The following is a 22,589-nucleotide window of genomic DNA, read 5'->3' on the forward strand; positions in this document are numbered from 1 at the left end:
TATAAAAAGTAATAAAACTGCTGGACTAAAAAGCATGTTGGAATAGGGAGTAATGCCACCCAGCCACCCGACCCAGGATTTTGGGCACCGCTACAGCGTTATACCCTGTGGCAATATGATATTTCGATAAGCTGTTTTTATTACATTTTATGTGAGTATAATAAAACTTTTTAATTCCGGAGTTTGGTACACACGTTTGGATTATTCTTGCTTATAGCTATTCACATGAGAAGCCGGGAACTAGTAAACGTATTAAGAATTGGTACATTGTTCCTAATTGTGGTAAGAAGAATAGAGACTTCTTTGAAGGCATCTTCTCTCCTGACGATGAATTTAGGTTGTAAGAACAACCAGAGAGTTTTTGCTTAATATCCAGTGGCGTAACTAGAAGCTGATGAGCCCCAGTACAAAGTCTGTGCCAGGCCCCCGACTATAATGTTTGGTTTATAGTAATAATCTTCTCATATGGGAAAGTGACAACATAAGGGCCCCCTAAATCTCTTAGACCCAGGTGCGATCGCAACCTCTGCACCCCCCCTGCACGCCCCTGCTAATATCTATCTTTTTGGTCATGTGTCTGCTCTACCCATCATCACAAGTCTGTGTGGCAGCCGATGAAGGTAGCTTATAATGATGTACTCCGCCCATGGGGGGTCAGGCCGGTGTTGCTCTTCTCAACCTCTGTGACTCCTTAGGTCATTTGTATGTAGTCATTTATGCTGCATAAGGTGAAGTTCATCCTCCACTTTTATCCAGTAGGGATTTGAGGACTTACCCTTCACCTACAAAGAACAAGTTCACATCTAATCAGATATTTGTGAATCTTCTTTTATTTAATAGACTCCAGTAGAAGTGATTGGCTCTAAAGTTATCTCCAAGCCAAATTGTTTCCTGCTGGACCTTCGGGATGCTCTTCATGGGTTTCTCATATTATAATACCAATATTCTGTACATTTATCTAGTGGCACTGTCCAATATTCACACAATACTCCCGCTGACTGCAAGTTCTCCGGCAGGAAGCTCTTGTTACAGCATTTTCTGGCCGATATTACGGTGAATATCTTCAGTCAGACAAAACAGTAGGATGAATTCATTTCGCCATTTAAGGGCACTCAATGCGAGATTTACTTCCTGCCTCGGAAAAAAACATCCATCTAATACAACTGAATTAGACTTTGAGATTGCTTTAGAGATAAATGGAAAATGAATCAATATTATCGTCTGGGCGGAAGTCAAGGAGTGCCCCCGAGATGTCCAGACCTCATCAATGTAAGATCTTACCATCTCCTTGTTCTGCTGGGAAATGAGTTATCAAGGCTTGGGATTCCCTATGGCTATATAGAATATGAACATAAAAGCCTATGATCACTGAGGAGAGGTTTTTTTTTTTTTTACTTGGAATTTTGGGTATGAAGCAGATATATTGTTTTCTTTTTTTCTCCAGGAGCTCGGAATAACTTTCATATTTGTTGCCAACTCTACTGCTGCACATAACTTCACAAAATCATTGAAAATGTAGAGACAAAATAATGTAGCAGTTTTGATGCTGATACATCTCCAAGTCTTGGCGTTGACCAAGGTTATGATTTATTGTGTAACTTTTCACCTTCTTACTTTTTAAGAAAAAAAAAACGAGAACCCGTTCTCCAAGTTATGATCTACAACTCCTGGCATGGTTGTGGCGATAAAGATAAGGAAACATCAAAATTATGAGTAAAAGAGGCTGCCCCTTCCTTGAAATTCCTCTGCTTTTCACTAAACCAGACCAGGATGCTTGTGCCATAAACCAGGATCCACAGGAACCAGATACGATTATCAAACCGACCAACAGAGATCAGCAAAAGGTGGTGTCCTGTAGAGCTGAGGTCACATCTAGAAACCCTCATCTAACTGTACACAAAGAAATATGTGGCAGCAGTGTGAATAAGCGCCGCGCAGCCGCTGTGGGTGCGCCGCATCGCAGAGAGCCGGCAGCGATTGCACAATATATGCACTGCTGCTGGCTAGTCTTACAGGTCCCCAACTGACAGGGGCGTGGAGGGGCGTGGAGGGGCGTGTCGGCCGGCCCCCTCATGAATATGGCCGACTGCCAGGGGACCTGTACGAGGATCCGACCTCTTATTCGGTAAGAGGTTGGATCGATTAAAACAAAGTTTGCACACACAAATTTTAATAAAAATGTAATAAATATAAAGGGGCTGGGGAGAAGATTAGGGGGAACATATTTGGTGGAGGTATTTTTCGGGGGTTAGAGGTCCTCTTTAAATAATTCCCAAATTATTCCTACTGTTATCATATTTACTATGTATGTGGGACTTTATGAGGGAAAAGATGGAAGTAAGACCGAGCTCCAAGGATGCCCTCATGGCAAGATATCCTCTTTTAAAGATTTTGAGGGATAAAGGTGTTGGTCGTAATAGAAAATTAACATACACCAAGCCTTCCCATGTCATCACAGGCAGGAGGGCTGGGGGGGAGGGGAGGTCCATATAAAAATTGTCATTCTTTGGGGATCCCCAGCGGATAGATTGATTTTGTATTTCTGCTCCCCTAGGCACCAGATTTATAGGGGCACATTTACTTACCTGTCACATAATGTATTAAGTTCTGTTTTTATCCATTTTATTTTAACAAACTGTTTATTTGTTGCATTGTTCGTACATGTCTTTTGATTTTACATTATCCTTTTGTATTATGATCCCTTTGTAAGCTCTGTACTTTTTGATACTAAAACCTCAATTTAATAAGAGCTTTCTTGTGTTCTATCGACGTTTCATGTACTCAGATGAGACACAATTGATTGCCTAAATAGTGAGTGTAATATTGTATTTGGGCCTAGTCTCTGCTAGGTGTTTTGTCAAAGTGGTGACATCTAAAATATGTGAGACACTGAAGGGGTTAACTGTGGATGGGCCAAATGCTTCCCCTGGGTTTTCTTATTATGCGAGGCCTTAATGCGGATGTGTTTGTCCAGCTACAAACACTGTAAATCCGGGAAGTACGACTCAAACAAGCTATTTGTTGGAGCGGTTGTTTAAAACTCTCCTGCGCAGGATTTATACGGAATGGATTCTGAGGCTGGTAGTGGGGCGGTCCATTCCACTTCTCTGTTATGCTTTGTCAGGTTTTGTGCCGTCCAGCACTTTGGACACAGGTGATGGTAGCAGCCTAATCAGGCTGTATATAGCTGCTGAGCAGAGCAGCAGAGAGAGAATGAAAGGAAGGTGACAAGGTGTGCTACAGCCCTGACTTCCACGCCTGGGATGATGATATCCCTGATTTTGTTAATGCTTTATGCCTAAATGTAAGGGCTATTATTTTGGTCCTGCTGTTGGAATTAATGCAGGTGAGACCAGTTTTGGACTGAACTTTGGTGTCACTGTCTTGAACTGTACCACAAATCTCCGTAACATCAGTCTCTACTGTGCTAATTCACCACAAATAGCTTAGGTTTTGGAGGGCGGAGAGCTGTCAGAGGACAGTCCTATGTGGTCCAGCAGGTTCCCTTCCTGAACCTAAGTCTGTGATCCTGACATTTTCTGAGATGGGTAATAAAATGGAGACAATTTTATGTGTTATACCGTGTTGGCACACGAAGACTATACAGGGAATATATGACGGTTAGATGGTTTAGCATATTCTTCCCCTTACTAGGAGCTTCCTCCTACAATGACACAGAGGTAGGAAGTAAAATGTTTCATCCTGTTCTAAGGAGTACCTTAAAACTGGCAACTAAAGTTTTGCTTCTGGTGCCATTTGAAAGCTAAGATTATGGACTCTAATGTAGCTGTTCCAATTTTTTATCACGATAATGTATAACATGACTGTGAATGGGTTAATTCTGCAGTCTCTGTGCTCCTACTAAGAGTGTATGTGCACCTTTTAATGATTAAAAAAGTAAACAGCAAAGTGCTCAAAAAATATACCAAAAAGTGCCAAAATATGTTGGAAGTTTCTTCCGCTTGATAAAACATCGACGTGAACATACCCCAAACCATTGATCTCCGGTGGCACCTGGACTTAGTCTCAGTTTTTATCTTAACTCTTTATATTGGTTTATAGGTACTTCCACAGAATTTTTCATATCCTCACGAGGTCCCGATTCGGTGTGACACTCCGGAAAGGCTTCTTTCTAAAGGATGTACAGCAAACCACATTGAATTTCCAATATCTAAGCTAGAAACCCTCAGAAACATTCCCCTAACAGAAGGAGTACAGAAAAGCCATGAGCATGGGACCCAGATCACTCCACAGAAGCTTGTCCTAAAACTCAGGCCAGGTAAGCGATATCCAGGAGCAAAAGTTTGGCAGAACAGATGTACAATATCTCTAATATGTCCAGAGTAATTTTATCTTCCAGCTCCAAAGATGTCATAATAATCACAAATAATGTAACAATTTGCATTCATCCAACATTCCAGAACATCAAATAATCCAGATGTGGGACTTGAGAACAAATATTCCATAACCTCTGGTCTCATTTATTCCAGATTAAACACATTTTTATTGAAGTTGACTATTATTATGGAAACCTAAAACCGATACAGTTACTATATGATTGAGCTCTCCATTAATTCCTCCAGGAAATGCGGTTACATTTCAAGTCGATGTCCGTCAAAGTGAAGATTACCCAGTTGACTTATATTACTTAATGGACCTCTCTGCCTCCATGAGTGATGACTTGAGAACCATACAACAACTAGGATCTACACTTTCTAAGGAGATGTCCAATCTGACAAGTAACTTCCGCCTGGGATTTGGGACATTCGTAGAAAAGCCAGTTTCTCCCTACATAAAAACTGTTCCTGAGGATATTGACAACCCTTGCCAGTAAGAAGCTTACTCAGCTTTAGTCATGATGTTCCTATAATTGCTGACTGTGATTAATCAGAGGAGCGTATAATGTGTTACTCATCTGTGACTTATCGAATGATGACAAAATGAACGCAAGGCCCAGCGCCAAAAAGACATCATTACTATTCCTCTAAATAGACAAAAAAAGAGCACAAATATATTTTCCATATGGACTATAAATTACTGATACAATTGACCTTACAGTTTAGTTATCATAAAAGGAATATTATTTTATTATATATTATTATTATTTATAATTATACAATTTTATGATCATTTTTAATTATAATTTTATCATTTTTATTATAATTTATACAATTTTATTATTTAGTGCTTATTGTACTTACTATATCATATTACAGTAAAAAAAAAAAACATCAATCCAGCGTAATAGATTTTTACACAGTTATAATAATACATTATAAAAAAAAATGCCAGTAAGAGTAAGTAACTTTATGGTATAAAATACTAAATCAAATTTTTTTTATACTTTTCTGTACTGTTTTGACTTTTTTACTCTGGTTAAATTGCATCACTTTGTAGGAAACGAGTCTCTGTATTGTGAAATTCAGGATTACATTAATTTTTATTGTGTTATTAAACCAAACTTGTTACATGTCTGGATCAAGGATTGTAAACCAAGTACACTTACATGTTAGTGTGTGCCCCTTTTTTTAGCTTCTTATTCCCTTAGGTTTTTTTGTTACAAAAGGTGGCTTTAAAAATTATGCAAATGAACCTAAGGGTCTCTGGGCTTAATTAACAGTTTTGAAACCTTGAGCCCCTCAGGTTCATTTGCATAATTTATAAAGCCTTTTTTTGGTAAAAACAAGTGCATGAGAATTTAAAAGAAGACCAGATCCTTACTACCAGCATGTAAGTCTGCTTGGTTTACAATCCTTCATCCTGGTGGTAGATTTCCTTTAAGGTAACTAATTGAACTCACAATATACCAATTTTGAGTTATCTTTTCTCTTGTTTTGCTGTTTCTTCTATTATCCCACCTAAAAAATTATGAGTAAACTATACAGGAACACCCACTTTCTTAACTACTCATAAATTTCTAGGAAGAATTAGACAAGGAAAAAGATAAGAAATGATGACCCAGAATAGTTGTTTGATGGGAAATAGAAGTCTTAACTAAACTGATTTGTTAGGAAAACAGTAGGATTCTTGTTTTATTTTTATGGATTTTTTTTAGTATTCTCATTTTTAGAGTTCATGATCATTGGATATGACTAATACGAGTGTCTCCATTTTACAGTAGAGAGTCCGTGGACTGCTTACCTACCTTTGGGTATAAACACGTTTTATCACTGACTCATAATGCAGCAAATTTTAATGATATTGTGCAAAAGCAAAGAATATCAGCAAATATTGATACGCCCGAAGGAGGGTTTGATGCCATTATGCAGGCAGCAGTTTGCAAAGTAAGTCATTTTTTATTATATTAAATATTTGCTAAACCAGAGTGCACAATGGGGAAAACGATTTACAGGTGAGAACCTGTGAAACCTGAAGATATTGTAATATGCATGTAAGGGTTGATGCCCATGAATGTAGTTTTTGACCCTGTGCTGGCAGTTGTTTCAATGGAAAGCACATGGCCCCATGTTTTTCTATAGACTCATGCACACTGCCGCAATTTCCATAACCCCATGTGTGAGCTGACTGCCTCAGCCGGGAGGCAGGAGTCTTTTCTACTAACATTTTTGTGTGTAGCAAACCTCACACAATGATGACACAGGTGCTGCAAACACTGGTCCCAGGAGCAGCCTTTAGGCATGTAGCCTTAAACGGGTTGGCTGGTCTTTCAGAAAAGATGCCTGTGTGCCTTTACTGCCTTTAAAATAATCCCTGCATGTTCATTAAGTAATTGAGCACTCCTGCTACTTACTTTTGTGCTGTGTGCAGACTCTCCTTGATTCTTTGTTTACATGTTGGATAAAAAGGAGGAGCTGTAGTAGGAGAGTTATTACTCATCCTGCTTCACCTCCCCCAAACGCACACACACACTCTCTGTGAGGATGGACATTGAAAAGAGAGACACAGTGGGTGACACCATGAGGAGGGGCTGGAGTAGTGAGAGACAGGAAATTGTGTTTATATGCAGAGGGCAGCATGGTGAGAACTGGGAAAGGCTGAAACTGTAAAAGGAGGCAACGGTACAGATGGAACAAATTTATTGAAAAGTGGCCGACCCCTTTAGAGGGTAGCCATAAATGTGACACCTTTAAATAGATACAAATAAGCCAATAACAACTTCAGATGCAGTTAAATGTTATGAAGAATACACCGCATGTTGCAGCTTACTGTGCTCCCAATCACTGGGACCGGGCTCTACTTAATAAAAAATTTCTACAAATTTGATTTGACTTCATTATATGATGATATCCTACAAGCATGATTATATTTTCCATAGGGTCTTCACCTCCAAAATGAAACAAAACCTTGACATTATGGCTTATGTATATACAGGAAGCTTTGCATACAAATTATCTACTCCCTATATTATTTGGATCTCTGAGTTCTGGCCCAGTCACTTTTGTGACCGGGTTCTGAGATCACATGCATGTTCCGCCCTTTCCTTTATTCACTGCTGGTTAAGAAGTTTCTTGTCAGCTCTATAACTGCCTGGTGATCTGTATTCATGATTTCTGATTTCCTGACTACTGTTGTGACCTGGCTCGGTCATCTCCTCTTATCTGTTTGTTTTGTTTTGTCTGTGTGTCCGTGTTTTGCCCTTTGGCATAGGGATAAACCTATGGCCAATCACCAATTAGGGTGGACTGAGTAAGTAGGTAGGGCTTGTTTGGGGTTTCAGAATCAAGGCTCACAGTTCGTGAATCTGCTGTTACATCTGTGTAACGGACCACCATTTATCCAATTGTCCTGGTGTCTAATTATATTATAATAGTACTGGAGGTAACAGATCTAAAATTTGCACAAAATTGTTTTTTGAGCAACTTTTATGTGGTACAGTAATATATCAAAATGTTTCCTTTTTCTGAAGGATCGAATTGGATGGAGAAACGGATCGATGCATTTGCTGGTATTTGTTACGGATGCAGATTCTCATTATGGCATGGATAGCAAACTGGCCGGTATTGTGATTCCTAACGATTGTCAATGCCACCTAGACAGCAATAATGAATACTACATGTCGACTGTCCAGGTATAGTACAGTTGTATCACCTTGGGGTCTGGCTAAGTAATTAGAAGATTTGCAAAGTGATTGAAGCTTTACTTATTTAAATAATAGACAACACCAATAGAAAAAGGAGATGAGCATAAATTGTAATAAAAATGCAAAAATTTATTGAAGTAATTTTTTTAAAAATAGAACATAACAAAAGGGTAGTGTAGTTTTAGGTGCTGGGCAGCGAGCACACAATGGCTGACAAGGAAGTAGACAAATTTAAAGTGCTTAGTGCATAGCCAAAAGGTGCTAATTACATCACAGAAGCAGGTAATGTAGAAAAATATCACAATGCATAAACAAGGAGCGCACAGAGGGAAATAATGACCTGTACCTGACCTGGTGGGTTTGGAGTATGAGGGCGCTGAGGAGAGGATGCTGCCCAGCACCTCCCCGACACGTGTTTCGTGCGGCAGGACTTTGTCAAGGGGTGGTGCTGGGAGGAGGCTGGAAGGTTTAAATGCTGTTGGCCGGCCAATCAGAAGAGACAAACTAATTACACACCTGAATGAGAGCGACGTGTGGAGCTGAATCTCAGTGGAGCATGCTCGGCGGCATGGGCGGAGACACGAACCAGGGGGCGGAACAGCAGCAACACCCAGAGCACATCACGTGATCTGGATGATGCGGTGACCGACCCACCAGGAAGTGCAAACACCCAGAGGTCATCGGGCATGCACACACTCCTCCAACACATCAAGGCACCATATTTGTTAAGGGCAACTGTAGGGCAAAGCAAAATAGTGTGCCAGTGCAAGATGAGTTAAACAAGCATTAACATGAATAAGTGTGTGCTTAGGAACGATGTTGTAAGTCGCCAGCAAGACATGAATGTTGCTAGACAGCAACAATAAAAATAAAAATAAAAATAATAAATGAATAAATAAATGGGTGAAGTGGTGAATGGGGTATGTGAATAAAAGAAATGTGTATGAGTGGAATTAGAATGAATGAGGATGCCGTATATATAGGCAATTTTATGCGAGTGAGAAAAAGTTATATTAGAACCAAGAAAGTGTATGTATTGTTGTTACAACTGTGAATGAACGGCAAAAATGTCGATTGGAGTGAACACTGCACAAAAAAAAAAAAAATATATATATATATATATATATATATATATATATATAAAAATGTGTGTCAAAAGTGAGAAAATATACAAAAAGCTGTGGAGTGCAAAAAAGTGATTAATTGGACAATAAGAATATATCAGGTGTCAAAAAGACACTAAAAAAGTGAAAAAATGAAAGAATGGGGGTGAAGATCCGACAACTCTCTAGTTGTCATGCCCACATAAATCATCTTACAGGGACATGTGGCGTAATAAATATGATAAAGATGATTTTTTTAAAAAATGACTTCAATAAATGTTTGCATTTTTATTACAATTTATGCTCATCTCCTTTTTCTATTGGTGTTGTCTGACTTTTGAGCATCTTTTCAATATTTGTGTCCTCCTTGCATTGCATTGCGCATGTTTATGTATATGTAAATGGTCCATTAGTATTTATAGGTTTTGTGTGTTATTTAAATGTTACACAAAATTAATCCTGCAGCCATTTGTAGACGTTGAACTATAATTGTTACAAATGGACAATTTCAACTGTGAGAAATTTTTGGAGTGTAAACTTTAATGACAAGCAACATTTGTCCAAAAGATCTTCCTGTTCTATTTTTCCATCATGAAAAAATTATCCTAGAACAATCCCAATCCCAATTGTTCCTAGGGCAGAGGTTCTGGTCTCCTATAAGTATTTTGTTCACTTTCAGTTCACTGCCAGTTATAGCCCGGTTATCTTGACCTGCTCCATACCTTAATTGTGAGACACTGTTTTCTGGTGTTTTTATCTTGGCTACTGTTTAGACTACTCTTATACTTCTGTGATCTCTGTTGTGACTTAGCTTGTTGACTATTCTTCCCTGTTTGTTTTGCTTGTCATGTTATGTGTTTGCACTTTTGTGTGGAGAGTAGTTGTCCTGTACTATTTAGGGTACGTGAGGCAAGTAGATAGGATCTTGGCAAGCACTGTGCAACGCTGCGGTATCCGTTGGCTCTATATAAATAAAGGAATTATTATTATATTTTGGGGGGCTGGAATTTAGGAATTCATCCACATTACAGTGTCAGTGAAAATGTATGGCCATATGATCATTCATAAAATTGTTCTTGATTCATCATGCTGTTTGTTTATCCTAGGAATATCCCACCCTTGGACAGCTGATAGAGAAGTTGGTGGAAAATAATATTTTGGTAATTTTTGCTGTAACTCAAAAACAAGTCCCACTTTACCAGGTAAGTGCATTACATCTGTGAACATTAAAACTTGCTAAATTAAATATTGAGTATTCTACACTGAAGCCAGATACTTTGAGATTAGCACATTGCCAGCACCTGGGGGCCTAAAATATTCAAGTGGTCCCAATTCGGGATAGTTTCAATAGGGCTGTTTGAACCTTTGTAAAGTTCTATACAAATCCCTCAACAAAGATGGTGAAATCCGCAAATAAAAAATCAATTTCCTCTCTGCCAAAATGATACAATTTCTATTGCCATGCTCCCATTCTATGAGATATATATATATATATATATATATATATATTTCTGCATTTCAGTAATTTTGTCATTGTATCCTATATCTCCATAATATATAATATTACCATTTCAATCCTATTTAGTTGTGTGTATTTTTTCAGAAAATTACAGGAATCCTTTCTTTCATCTAGAGACCCCCTGTAGGGATTCATCATATCAGACACTAGGCTTCCTGGATAATTCAACTGTCTGGTCCCCACAAACTCCTGCCACGGTTGCTACTGATGATTTAGAAACACTCCTGTCACAAAGTTATAGTGCAAAAGATGACTAAATACTTATGATCTGTAGGTTGCTCTAGAGAAATGTATAACCACACTGTCCTCCCAGCAGGCAGAGATGGTCCGGTCTCTATTTGTTCTTCAGGGACATCATGGGATTAATAATATACTGCACAGAGGTAACAAAATCAAACAGTTAGGATAGATTTTGACCAAAGAAGGTCAATGAGTGTCTCTATATATTGCAATCAAAGAAGGAACTCAGGGATGGAATATGTTAAAATTTTAAGTAAGTAATTCTAATTCTGTATGGTGCCTTGTAGAACCGTCTATAGACTCCTTTACAACAGTGCATATGCGAAGTCTCATATACATAGAGGTCTGTATATGGTGGTATATATGATATAGCACCAGAACAGGTCCTGTTTATGTTCCTTTGTTTGTTTTTATGCAAAATATAATTTTTTTTCTAGCAGCTTTTTGCACAGTTTCAGAATGAGCCTTGATACTAATGGTTGGTAACCTAGATTTTGTAAGCTGTACATTATGTATTCTGTGGGGATGAATACAGTTGTGTTTCGTGAGCTGCTCTGGTGCTTCCAGCCTACACACTGATTTAATATGGAGAATTGCATTAGCCTTTGATTAATGGTGTTTTTTTTCCCTGGGACAAGCTGGGTCTAAACTGAAATGAGAATATAATGAGCAATATTTCCTGTGTCTCTGTAATCACTGGAGCTGGTCTGGGCCGTGTAGAACAAAGAAAAGCAAAAGTACAAACAAGCAGGAGTCTCATGTACATTCACAGGATTGGGCCAGGATTATAAATTGCACAGGATAAGTGATGGGTGTCTGGTTATCGGGCTCAACCTTTGGGACCTCCAATAATATATATATATATATATATATATATATATATACAGAAGAATGGTTCTTAAACTCCATTCACAAATGCATAGACAGCCTAATATGGCTACATATGTCCTAATGGTACATACCCCTGCAGATGGCATATGCATAGATATCATGACAGCGACCCACCTCAAACACCCAGATTTTGTAAATTTCCAGTTCTGTGGCACCTAGAAACACATTTCTGGTGCAATATTACAGGGAGATTCTCCTCTTTAATATGACACTAGAACTTATTTCTATCTGCCACAGTTCAGTACCCCAATAGCCTGTCAGCTGAATGCAGAATAGAGAAGAAGCCACAGGGAGACAGAGCTGACAGTCTACAGAAGTCCATGTTCACCTGGGGAAGGATTGACATCATAAATATTTTTAACATATTTTGGTAAAGGTTTTTTTCAATTTCACTACTCATTAAAGAAGTGTAATGGGAAAAAATCTTGAGAAAGCATATTTTTTGTTATTTTAGTAATTTGCAAATTCTCTAAACAAAAACATGTGATAAAACTATGAAGACTTGCATGTCATGAAAGAAAAAAACTAACTAAAAAATGTGACTCGTGGTCATTAAATGGTTAGAAAGTCCTTGATCTAAGGAGTTGCCATTAATTTGAGGAACATAATAAATGTTAAGATGGCTTAAGAGGCCTTCATGGTCAGACCCACATTAATCAAGCACTTTAGATTGATCAGAGACACAAAGATTGACAGTGAGAGTCCTGATTACTCTGCCCACACACAGTGATTGACAGTAAGAGTCCTGATTATTCCGCCCACAAACAGTGTTTCACAGTGAGAGTCCTGATTACTCTGCCTACATTCAGTGATTGACAGTAAGAGTCCTAATTACCACACCCACACATATTGATTGACAGTTATAGCCATTTAACAGCCTGTCAGCTGAATGCAGGATAGAAAAGAAGCCACAGGGACACAGATCTGACAGTCTGCAGAAGTACCTTAGCACCTGGGGAAGGGTGATGGATTGATATCATACATACAGAATGATTGAGAATAAGAGTCCTGATTACTCTGCCCACATATAGTGTTTGACAGTGAGAGTCCTGATTATTCTGCCCACATACAGTGTTTGACAGTAAGAGTCCTAATTACCTCACCCACACATATTGATTGACAGTGAGAGCCCTAATTACCCCGCCCATACACAATGATTGACAGTGAGAGTTCTGATGACTCTGCCCACACACAGTGATTGACAGTGAGAGTCCTGATTACCCCACCCATACACACACAGTGATTGACAGTGAAAGTGTTGATAACTCCACCCACACACAGTCATTGACAGTGAGAGTCCTGATTACTGCGCCCATACACACACAGTCATTGACAATACAAAATACAGGTCAAGATAATTACTTCACAATGAGACAATTTACAGAAAAATTATGAAAACATTTGTATGGCTTACATAAACTTTTCTGATTTGATTAAAATGGGTCAAAGCAACACAATAATCAAACATATATATTCAGATTGATCAAAATTAGAGATGAGCGAGCACTAAAATGCTCGGGTACTCGTTATTCGAGACGAACTTTTCCCGATGCTCGAGTGCTCGTCTTGAATAACGAGCCCCATTGAAGTCAATGGGAGACTCGAGCATTTTTCAAGGGGACCAAGGCTCTGCACAGGGAAGCTTGGCCAAACACCTGGGAACCTCAGAAAAGGATGTAAACACCACGGAAATGGACAGGAAACAGCAGGGGCAGCATGCATGGATGCCTCTGAGGCTGCATAATCGCACCATTATGCCAAAATTATGGGCAACAGCATGGCCATGACAGAGTGACAGAATGAAGCTAGATAGCATCTAAAACATGCAATAATTGACCCTGACACTATAGGGGACGGCATGCAGAGGCAGCGGCAGCAGGCTAGAGAGTGGCATGGCGACATACCCTAAATGGACTCAGGCTTCAAACCAATGGGTGGCAGAGAGGAACCAAAGGAGGTGAGCAAGAAGCGCTCAAATAATATCGCTACATGATAAAAGTTTGCCAGTATATTTTGTGGATTACACAGCAGGGTGGCGACAAAGTTAACATGGAAGCCATGAAAACAACCCAAAATTCTGCCTGACACAGCTCGTTTGATAAGGGGACCATGTATGGAGGCAGTGAACTAGTAGTAGATTAAAGGTGCTGCAGTTAAAACTATGTTAGTTGGATCTTGGCATGGAGCTGGCGCTCCGCTGCCAGGCGAGCTTTCGCCAATCCAAGCCCCTGTCTCTAGGCTATTCCCCAAACAGCACTTCTAAGAACCTTTTGTATAAGATCAAGTGTAGTAGCGTTCTTATAAGTTTAGGATATGCCGGGTGAGGGGAATGTAAACAGATGCGCAAGAAGCGCTGAAATAATATCGGTAAATGATAAAAGTTTGCAAGTATATTTTGTGGATTACACAGCAGGGTGGCGACAAAGTTAACAAGTTTGATGTGGAATGCCCTGTAATAGCTCTTGGGCGGTGTGCTTTTTATCGCCTAGGCTCAGCAGTTTGAGCACCGCCTGCTGTCGCTTAGCGACGGCACTGCTGCTGTGCCTAGAGCTACCGACTGATGGCGGCATGCCCACGGATGGTAATTCGGAGGAGGAGGAGGGTTGGGAGGAGGTATAGTAGGCCTTTGAGACCTGGACCGAGGTAGGCCCCGCAATTCTCTGCGTCGGCAGTATATGACCAGCCCCAGGGTCAGACTCGGTCCCAGCCTGCACCAAGTTAAGTGTAGTAGCGTTCTTATAAGTTTAGGATATGCCGGGTGAGGGGAATGTAAACAGATGCGCAAGAAGCGCTGAAATAATATTGGTAAATGATAAAAGTTTGCCAGTATATTTTGTGGATAACACAGCAGGGTGGCGACAAAGTTAACAACTTTGATGTGGAATCCATGAAAACAACCCAAATTTCTGCCTGACACACCTCGTTTGATAAAGGGACGATCTATGGAGGCAGCTATATGGACGACTTTTGGAGGTAGCAATGGAGACAACGTGTGGAGGCTGCTATGGAGACAATTTAATTTGGATAGTGCCTGTATGTGGCAGTCCCAAACATTTTTCAAACCAGAGGAGCAGGTAGGTGGCCCTCCAGTAAAATGGAATAGATTGAGTGCCTGTATGTGACAGTCCAAAAAAATTTTCAAACCAGAGGAGCAGGTAGGTGGCCCTCCAGAAAAATTGAATAGATTGAGTGCCTGTATGTGGCACTCCAAAAAATTGTTTAAAACAGAGGATCGGGTAGGTGGCCCTCCAGAAAAATTGAATAGATTGAGTGCCTGTATGTGGCACTCCCAAAAATTGTTTAAAACAGAGGACCGGGTAGGTGGCCCTCCAGAAAAATTAAATGCATAAAGTACTATAGCTAGAGCCAGTGGGCCCTGTCAAAAAATAGCCAGTTTCCTCTGCTTTACTGTACAAAGAGGAGGAGAAGGAGGAAAATGAGGAGGAGGAGGAGTGGATCAATTATTCAGGTTGAGCTTCCTTCACCTGGTGGAGATTGGAAATTATGAGAAATCCAGGCTTTATTCATCTTAATAAGCGTCAGCCTGTCAGCGCTGTCAGTCGACAGGCGTGTACGCTTATCGGTGATGATGCCACCAGCTGCACTGAAAACCCGCTCGGACAAGACGCTAGCGGCAGGGCAGGCAAGAACCTCCAAGGCGTACAGCGCCAGTTCATGCCACATGTCCAGCTTTGAAACCCAGTAGTTGTAGGGAGCTGTGTGATCATTTAGGACGATGGTATGGTCAGCTACGTACTCCCTCACCATCTTTCTGTAAAGATCAGCCCTACTCTGCCGAGACTGGGGACAGGTAACAATGTCTTGCTGGGGTGACATAAAGCTGGCAAAAGCCTTGTAAAGCGTACCCTTGCCAGTGCTGGACAAGCTGCCTGCTCGCCTACTCTCCCTCGCTACTTGTCCCGCTGAACTACGCACTCTGCCGCTAGCGCTGTCAGAAGGGAAATACTGTTTCAGCTTGTGCACCAGGGCCTGCTGGTATTCATGCATTCTCACACTCCTTTCCTCTGCAGGGATGAGAGTGGAAAGATTTTGCTTGTACCGTGGGTCCAGGAGAGTGAACACCCAGTAATCGGTGCTGGAATAAATTCTTTGAACGCGAGGGTCACGGGATAGGCAGCCTAGCATGAAATCTGCCATATGCGCCAGAGTACCAACGCGTAAGAATTCACTCCCCTCACTGGCCTGACTGTCCATTTCCTCCTCCTCCAACTCCTCTTCTTCTGCCCATACACGCTGAACAGTGAAGGACTCAACAATGGTCCCCTCTTGTGTCTCGCCAACATTCTCCTCCTCTTCCTCCTCATCCTCCTCCACCTCCACCTCCTCCGATATGCGCTGAGAAACAGACCTGAGGGTGCTTTGGCTATCAACAAGGGAATCTTCTTCCCCCGTCTCTTGTGACGAGCGCAAAGCTTCCGACTTCATGCTGATCAGAGAGTTTTTCAACAGGCCAAGCAGCGGGATGGTGAGGCTGATGATGGCGGCATCGCCACTGACCATCTGTGTTGACTCCTCAAAGTTACTCAGCACCTGACAGATATCAGACATCCACGTCCACTCCTCATTGTAGACTTGAGGAAGCTGACTGACCTGACTACCAGTTCTGGTGGAAGTTGACATCTGGCAGTCTACAATCGCTCGGCGCTGCTGGTAAACTCTGGATAACATGGTCAGTGTTGAATTCCACCTCGTGGGCACGTCGCACAACAGTCGGTGAGCGGGCAGTTGGAGGCGGCGCTGCGCTGCCCTGAGAGTGGCAGCATCTGTGCTGGACTTCCTGAAATGCGCACAGATGCGGCGCACCTTCGTGAGCAAATCAGACAGATTGGGGTTTGTCTTGAGGAAACGCTGAACTATCAGATTTAACACATGGGCCAGGCATGGCACATGTGTCAGTCTGCCGAGTTGCAGAGCCGCCACCAGGTTACGGCCGTTGTCACACACAACCATGCCTGGCTTCAGGTTCAGCGGTGCCAGCCACAGATCAGTCTGCGCCGTGATGCCCTGTAATAGCTCTTGGGCGGTGTGCCTTTTATCGCCTAGGCTCAGCAGTTTGAGCACCGCCTGCTGTCGCTTAGCGACGGCACTGCTGCTGTGCCTAGAGCTACCGACTGATGGCGCCGTGCCCACGGATGGTAGTTCGGAGGAGGAGGTGGAGGAGGGGTGGGAGGAGGAGGAGGCATAGTAGGCCTGAAACACCTGGACCGAGGTAGGCCCCGCAATCCTCGGCGTCGGCAGTATATGACCAGCCGCAGGGTCAGACTCGCTCCCAGCCTCCACCAAGTTAACCCAATGTGCCGTCAGCGATATATAGTGGCCCTGCCCGGCAGCACTTGTCCACGTGTCCGTGGTCAGGTGGACCTTGTCAGAAACGGCGTTGGTCAGGGCACGGATGATGTTGTCTGACACGTGCTGGTGCAGGGCTGGAACGGCACATCGGGAAAAGTAGTGGCGGCTGGGGACCGAATACCGAGGGGCGGCCGCCGCCATGAGGTTGCGAAAGGCCTCGGTCTCTACTAGCCTATAGGGCAGCATCTCCAGGCTAAGCAATCTGGAGATGTGCACATTAAGGGCTTGGGCGTGCGGGTGGGTTGCACCATATTTGCGTTTCCGCTCCAGCGTCTGGGGTATGGAGAGCTGAACGCTGGTGGATGCTGTGGAGGATCGTGGAGGCGACGATGGGGTTTTTGTGGCAGGGTCCTGGGCAGGGGGCTGACTATCAGCTGACACAGGGGAAGGAGCAGTGGTGTGCACGGCCGGAGGTGAACGGGCTTGTTGCCACTGAGTGGGGTGTTTAGCATTCATATGCCTGCGCATACTGGTGGTAGTTAAGCTAGTAGTGGTGGAACCCCTGCTGAGCCTGGTTTGGCAAATGTTGCACACCACAGTCCGTCGGTCATCCGGTGTTTCCTTAAAGAACCTCCAGACTTCTGAAGATCTAGCCCTCGCCGCAAGAGCCCTCGCCACGGGAGCTTCACTAGTTGACACATTTGGCGCTGATGCACCAGCTCTGGCCCTGCCTCTCCGTCTGGCCCCACCACTGCCTCTTCCAACCTGTTCTGGTCGAGGACTCTCCTCCGTCTCAGAAGCACTGTGTTCACCCGGCCTCTCAACCCAGCTTGGGTCTGTCACCTCATCATCCTCCGATCCCTCAGTCTGCTCCCCCCTCGGACTTCCTGCCCTGACAACAACTTCCCCACTGTCTGACAACCGTGTCTCCTCATCGTCGGACACCTCTTTACACACTTCCACTACATCAAGAAGGTCATCATCACCCACAGACTGTGACTGGTGGAAAACCTGGGCATCGGAAAATTGCTCAGCAGCAACCGGACAAGTGGTTTGTGACTGTGGGAAGGGTCCAGAAAACAGTTCCTCAGAGTATGCCGGTTCAAATGCCAAATTTTCCTGGGAGGGGGCAGACTGGGGGGGAGGAGGCTGAGGTGCAGGAGCTGGAGGAGTGGCGATTTCGGTGACATGGGTGGACTGCGTGGAAGACTGACTGGTGGACAAATTGCTCGAAGCATTGTCAGCAATCCACGACATCACCTGTTCGCACTGTTCTGGCCTCAACAGTGCTCTACCACGAGTCCCAGTAACTTCAGACATGAACCTAGGGAGTGTAGCTCTGCGGCGTTCCCCTGCTCCCTCATAAGCAGGTGGTGTCTCACCCCGGCCAGGACCACGGCCTCTGACCCCTGCAGTAGTTGGACGCCCACGTCCCCGCCCTCGTCCTCTACCCCTAGCCCTCGGGTTAAACATTTTTAAAATGAGAGTTATAGCTTTAATTTTTTTTTAACTTTTTTTTGTGTTTTTTTTTTTTTTTTGTGTTTTTGAGTTTTTAAAACCAAACGATGCTATCCTATTGCTATGGCTATTTTCTAGCCAAGTATGAAAGCACACTACTATGCCAGATGAGATGACACTGAGTTATTAAACAAAATAAACGTAAAATAAAAAAGGACAAATGGCAGACTGTGCCTAATTGAAATCCAACCCCTACTAAATTTTCCCACTTCGGTCTTTGCAATGGATATGTGCGTCACTAAGCGCAAAACACAGCGGTCGCAAGTCTCACTACAAATTGCTCACAATTGGCTAGTAGATGCACTGCAGCAAGTACAGCCACCAGCAGATCAACCAGAAATCAAATATATAACGCTACTGTAGGCGTAAGTAAGCCGTTTGGATTCTCCTATGGCTATTTTCTAGCCAAGTATGAAAGCACACTACTATGCCAGATGAGATGACGCTGAGTTATTAAACAAAATAAACGTAAAATAAAAAAGGACAAATGGCAGACTGTGCCTAATTGAAATCCAACCCCTACTAAATTTTCCCACTTCGGTCTTTGCAATGGATATGTGCGTCACTAAGCGCAAAACACAGCGGTCGCAAGTCTCACTACAAATTGCTCACAATTGGCTAGTAGATGCACTGCAGCAAGTACAGCCACCAGCAGATCAACCAGAAATCAAATATATAACGCTACTGTAGGCGTAAGTAAGCCGTTTGGATTCTCCTATGGCTATTTTCTAGCCAAGTATGAAAGCACACTACTATGCCAGATGAGATGACGCTGAGTTATTAAACAAAATAAACGTAAAATAAAAAAGGACAAATGGCAGACTGTGCCTAATTGAAATCCAACCCCTACTAAATTTTCCCACTTTGGTGTTTGAGGTGGATATGTGTGCCACTAAGAGCTAAACACAACGGTAGCAAGTCCCCCTGCTAATTCCTCACAAAATGGTACTAGATGCAAATAAAAAAAAAAAAAAGTAGAACGTTATTGTAGCCCTAAGAAGGGCTGTTGGGTTCTTGGAGAATCACTCCTGCCTAACAGTAAGCTAATAGAACACCCTAACGCTTTCCCTGACCAGCAGCAGCTCTCTCCCTAGCGGCATCCAGACACAGAATGATCCGAGCAGCGCGGGCAGCGGCTAGTCTATCCCAGGGTCACCTGATCTGGCCAGCCAACCACTGCTATCGACGTGTAAGGGTACCACGTCATGCTGGGTGGAGTGCAGAGTCTCCTGGCTTGTGATTGGCTCTGTTTCTGGCCGCCAAAAAGCAAAACGGCGGGAGCTGCCATTTTCTCGAGCGGGCGAAGTATTCGTCCGAGCAACGAGCAGTTTCGAGTACGCTAATGCTCGAACGAGCATCAAGCTCGGACGAGCATGTTCGTTCATCTCTAATCAAAATCATTAATGCTGTTTCAGGTACACAGAGGTGCGACCTTATGCCCCGGGTTAATGAGTGGCACACTCTGAACTTAGTGAGAGCCTGATGAAGTGTTTGTTCAGTGACTCAGTAATAATAAATTCGCCCACACACTACATTCGCTTACCTACTCCATAGGTTTCTGCTTTGTCTAGTCAAAACAAGGAGACGCAGTGTCCCAAATAATACACAGCGAGGAGAGACATTATTTCTTCAGGCATTCATCCAATTAAAGAAAAAAAAACATATTTGACTTTCTAATACATTATAGAAACAAATAAAAACTTCCTCTTTCCTCTGCAGTCTAAAAAAACCTCTCCCATTGAATGACATATGGAAGTGGCTGCGCGGAGCAGCTGTGATGTGAACACTCGTTGTCATGTTCAATTTCTTTTAAAGAATGTGAAACAATAATCAGAGAAATATGGTTCACGTTTGATATGTCACATACTTGGCAATTCACAATACAGAATTCTAGCTGGTTTTGTTTTTTACATCTGTCGCTGTTTCATTTGCCATTGTATGAAATCTTAGGTGAAAAAAAAATCCTTCTTCTTTCTTAAGTTACTTTTGTGACACAGTTTCTGGTTTTGTTTCATTGTTCCAAATGTGCCATTGTTTCAGAACAAAGAGTTAAAGAAAATCTACCATCAAAATCCATCATGATAAACCAGGGGCACTTACTCAGAGATCCAGGCACCGGGACTGTGGTAATTGTTTTATATTTGTTATCCATGGCCTCCTTCCTTCTAAAATCAACTTTTACAATTATGCTAATGAGACAGAAGTGCTAGGGGAGGTGTTACCCAAGCCTCTTCTTACCCCGTCGATTACCCTGTAACATTTACAACATCTGCCTCATGTATGTATCTGATCACATGAAATCACATCGTGCCTCCATGGAGGATGGGGAGGAGTGGAAGTCCATGGAGGCACGCTGTGATTTCATGTGACAAAACTTTTGGTAGACATTGCAAATCTTACTGGGTAAAAGACCATAACCGTGTTTATATGACTTGCAGAGAAGAGGCATGGGACATGGGACATGGGGAGGGGCTGCAGCCTCACAGGCTGTTACACTGTACATGGGCAGTTCCCCCTCCCATTCTGTGTGACTACAGCAGGCAGAGGGAAAAGTGCTGAGTTAGAAGACCAGGGGGAGTAGACAGTGTAACAGCCTCTGAAGCTACAGCACGGATGGGCTCTAGTAACACCCCCAAGAGACTTATTAGCATAATTGTAAACATTTAGTTTAGAAGGAAGGAGACCATGGATAACAAATATAAGAAGATTACCACAGCCACGGTCCCTATATCTATGAGTAAGTGTCCCTTGTTTATCATGTTTGATTTTAAAGGGGTTGTCCAAGTATTTAAGCTAGTGGCCAGTCAACAAGCTAGATAATAAGTGTTTGCTCATTGGATAGCCTTTACTTAGTCCCAGTACTGATTTCTTTTGGCCATTTCTAAACAAAGCGAAGGTCTTGAAGCTATAACAAAGGCCACAGCTTGTATATAAGGAAACAGGAGCTGCCAATGTATTTGCCACTTTCAGATACATATAGGACATGGAACAAATTATTCTTTGACCCAAAGCCTCAATAATACCTGGACATCCCTTCTAATGTAGAGCTGCTATGTAGGGAATAAGGGCAGTGACCAGGGTCGGCTCCAGGTTTCAGAAGGCCCCTGGGCGACAGAGCCTCAGTGGGCCCCTTTGCAGTGAACTCACGTGGCAGCATTAAAAATTCAGAAACTAAAACAGTCTCCTGTTCCCTAAAATATTCCCTAGTTTATCATCCCAAACAGCCCCCTCATGGTTATTTTATATAAAGCTCCCCTCTCCCCATGATTTTTTTATGCACAGCCTTATGTGGGCCCCAAGCACCTCTGGGCCCTGGCACTTGCCCCGGTATGCCCTGTGCTGACGCCGGCCCTGGCAGTGAGTCATAACATTGCTGTGTCTTAGTGGACTTATGTCACCACAGGTAGAGTGGTGATCTTTTTGCCCAGATGTTTTTTATGACATTTTGGGAAACATACAATATACAAAAAAATTTACAAAACTCAGTAATAAAAAATATATATTTTATAATAGGTTTTTTCCGATTGTCTGCAATGTCCATTGGGTGTCTGCAAAAAAATGTTTCAATATTGTGTCTGTGTTGTGTCCATATTACAGGGAACCTGTCACAAGGAGACCCATTTTTGGCTTCCCACTAGTCCCCTCAGAGCATAGTACATACACAACCAAATAGTATTTTGTATTTTTACAGAAAAAAAGATATGTTATATTTTCCTTACAATGCCATGTGAGCTGTTGCTAGGCACTCGTCCTCTGGGCGTGGCTATAGAGGAGTGGTTCCCCGCCCACGGTGGTTGGAACATCTATGGATGACATCTGCAGGGGGGAAAAAAAAGGGGGCAGAGTTCAGACGGAAGGTTTTTTTAATTTGAAAAAGACACATGGAGGAGAGGTTTCCCAAGGGTGGGTGGGGGAACCGGTCCTCTTTAGCCACTCCCAGGGGACAAGTGCCTAGTCACAGAGCACA

General features: G+C 42.6%; 1 protein-coding gene across 4 annotated transcripts in view; it reads left to right on the forward strand.

Annotated features, from left to right (window-relative positions):
* ITGB6 (integrin subunit beta 6) overlaps positions 1-22,589 on the forward strand; it is a 117,299-nt gene that overhangs the window by 59,123 nt on the left and 35,587 nt on the right. For all 4 annotated transcript variants that reach the window (XM_072121906.1, XM_072121907.1, XM_072121908.1 and 1 more), the window contains 5 exons: positions 4,063-4,279; positions 4,584-4,830; positions 6,119-6,284; positions 7,868-8,029; positions 10,251-10,346. In XM_072121906.1, coding sequence (XP_071978007.1) covers positions 4,063-4,279; positions 4,584-4,830; positions 6,119-6,284; positions 7,868-8,029; positions 10,251-10,346 — 888 coding nt within the window. The remainder of the gene's footprint in view (positions 1-4,062; positions 4,280-4,583; positions 4,831-6,118; positions 6,285-7,867; positions 8,030-10,250; positions 10,347-22,589) is intronic.

Source organism: Engystomops pustulosus, chromosome 8 (assembly GCF_040894005.1).
Source record: "Engystomops pustulosus chromosome 8, aEngPut4.maternal, whole genome shotgun sequence".
In the NCBI taxonomy this organism is placed as follows: Eukaryota; Metazoa; Chordata; class Amphibia; order Anura; family Leptodactylidae; genus Engystomops; species Engystomops pustulosus.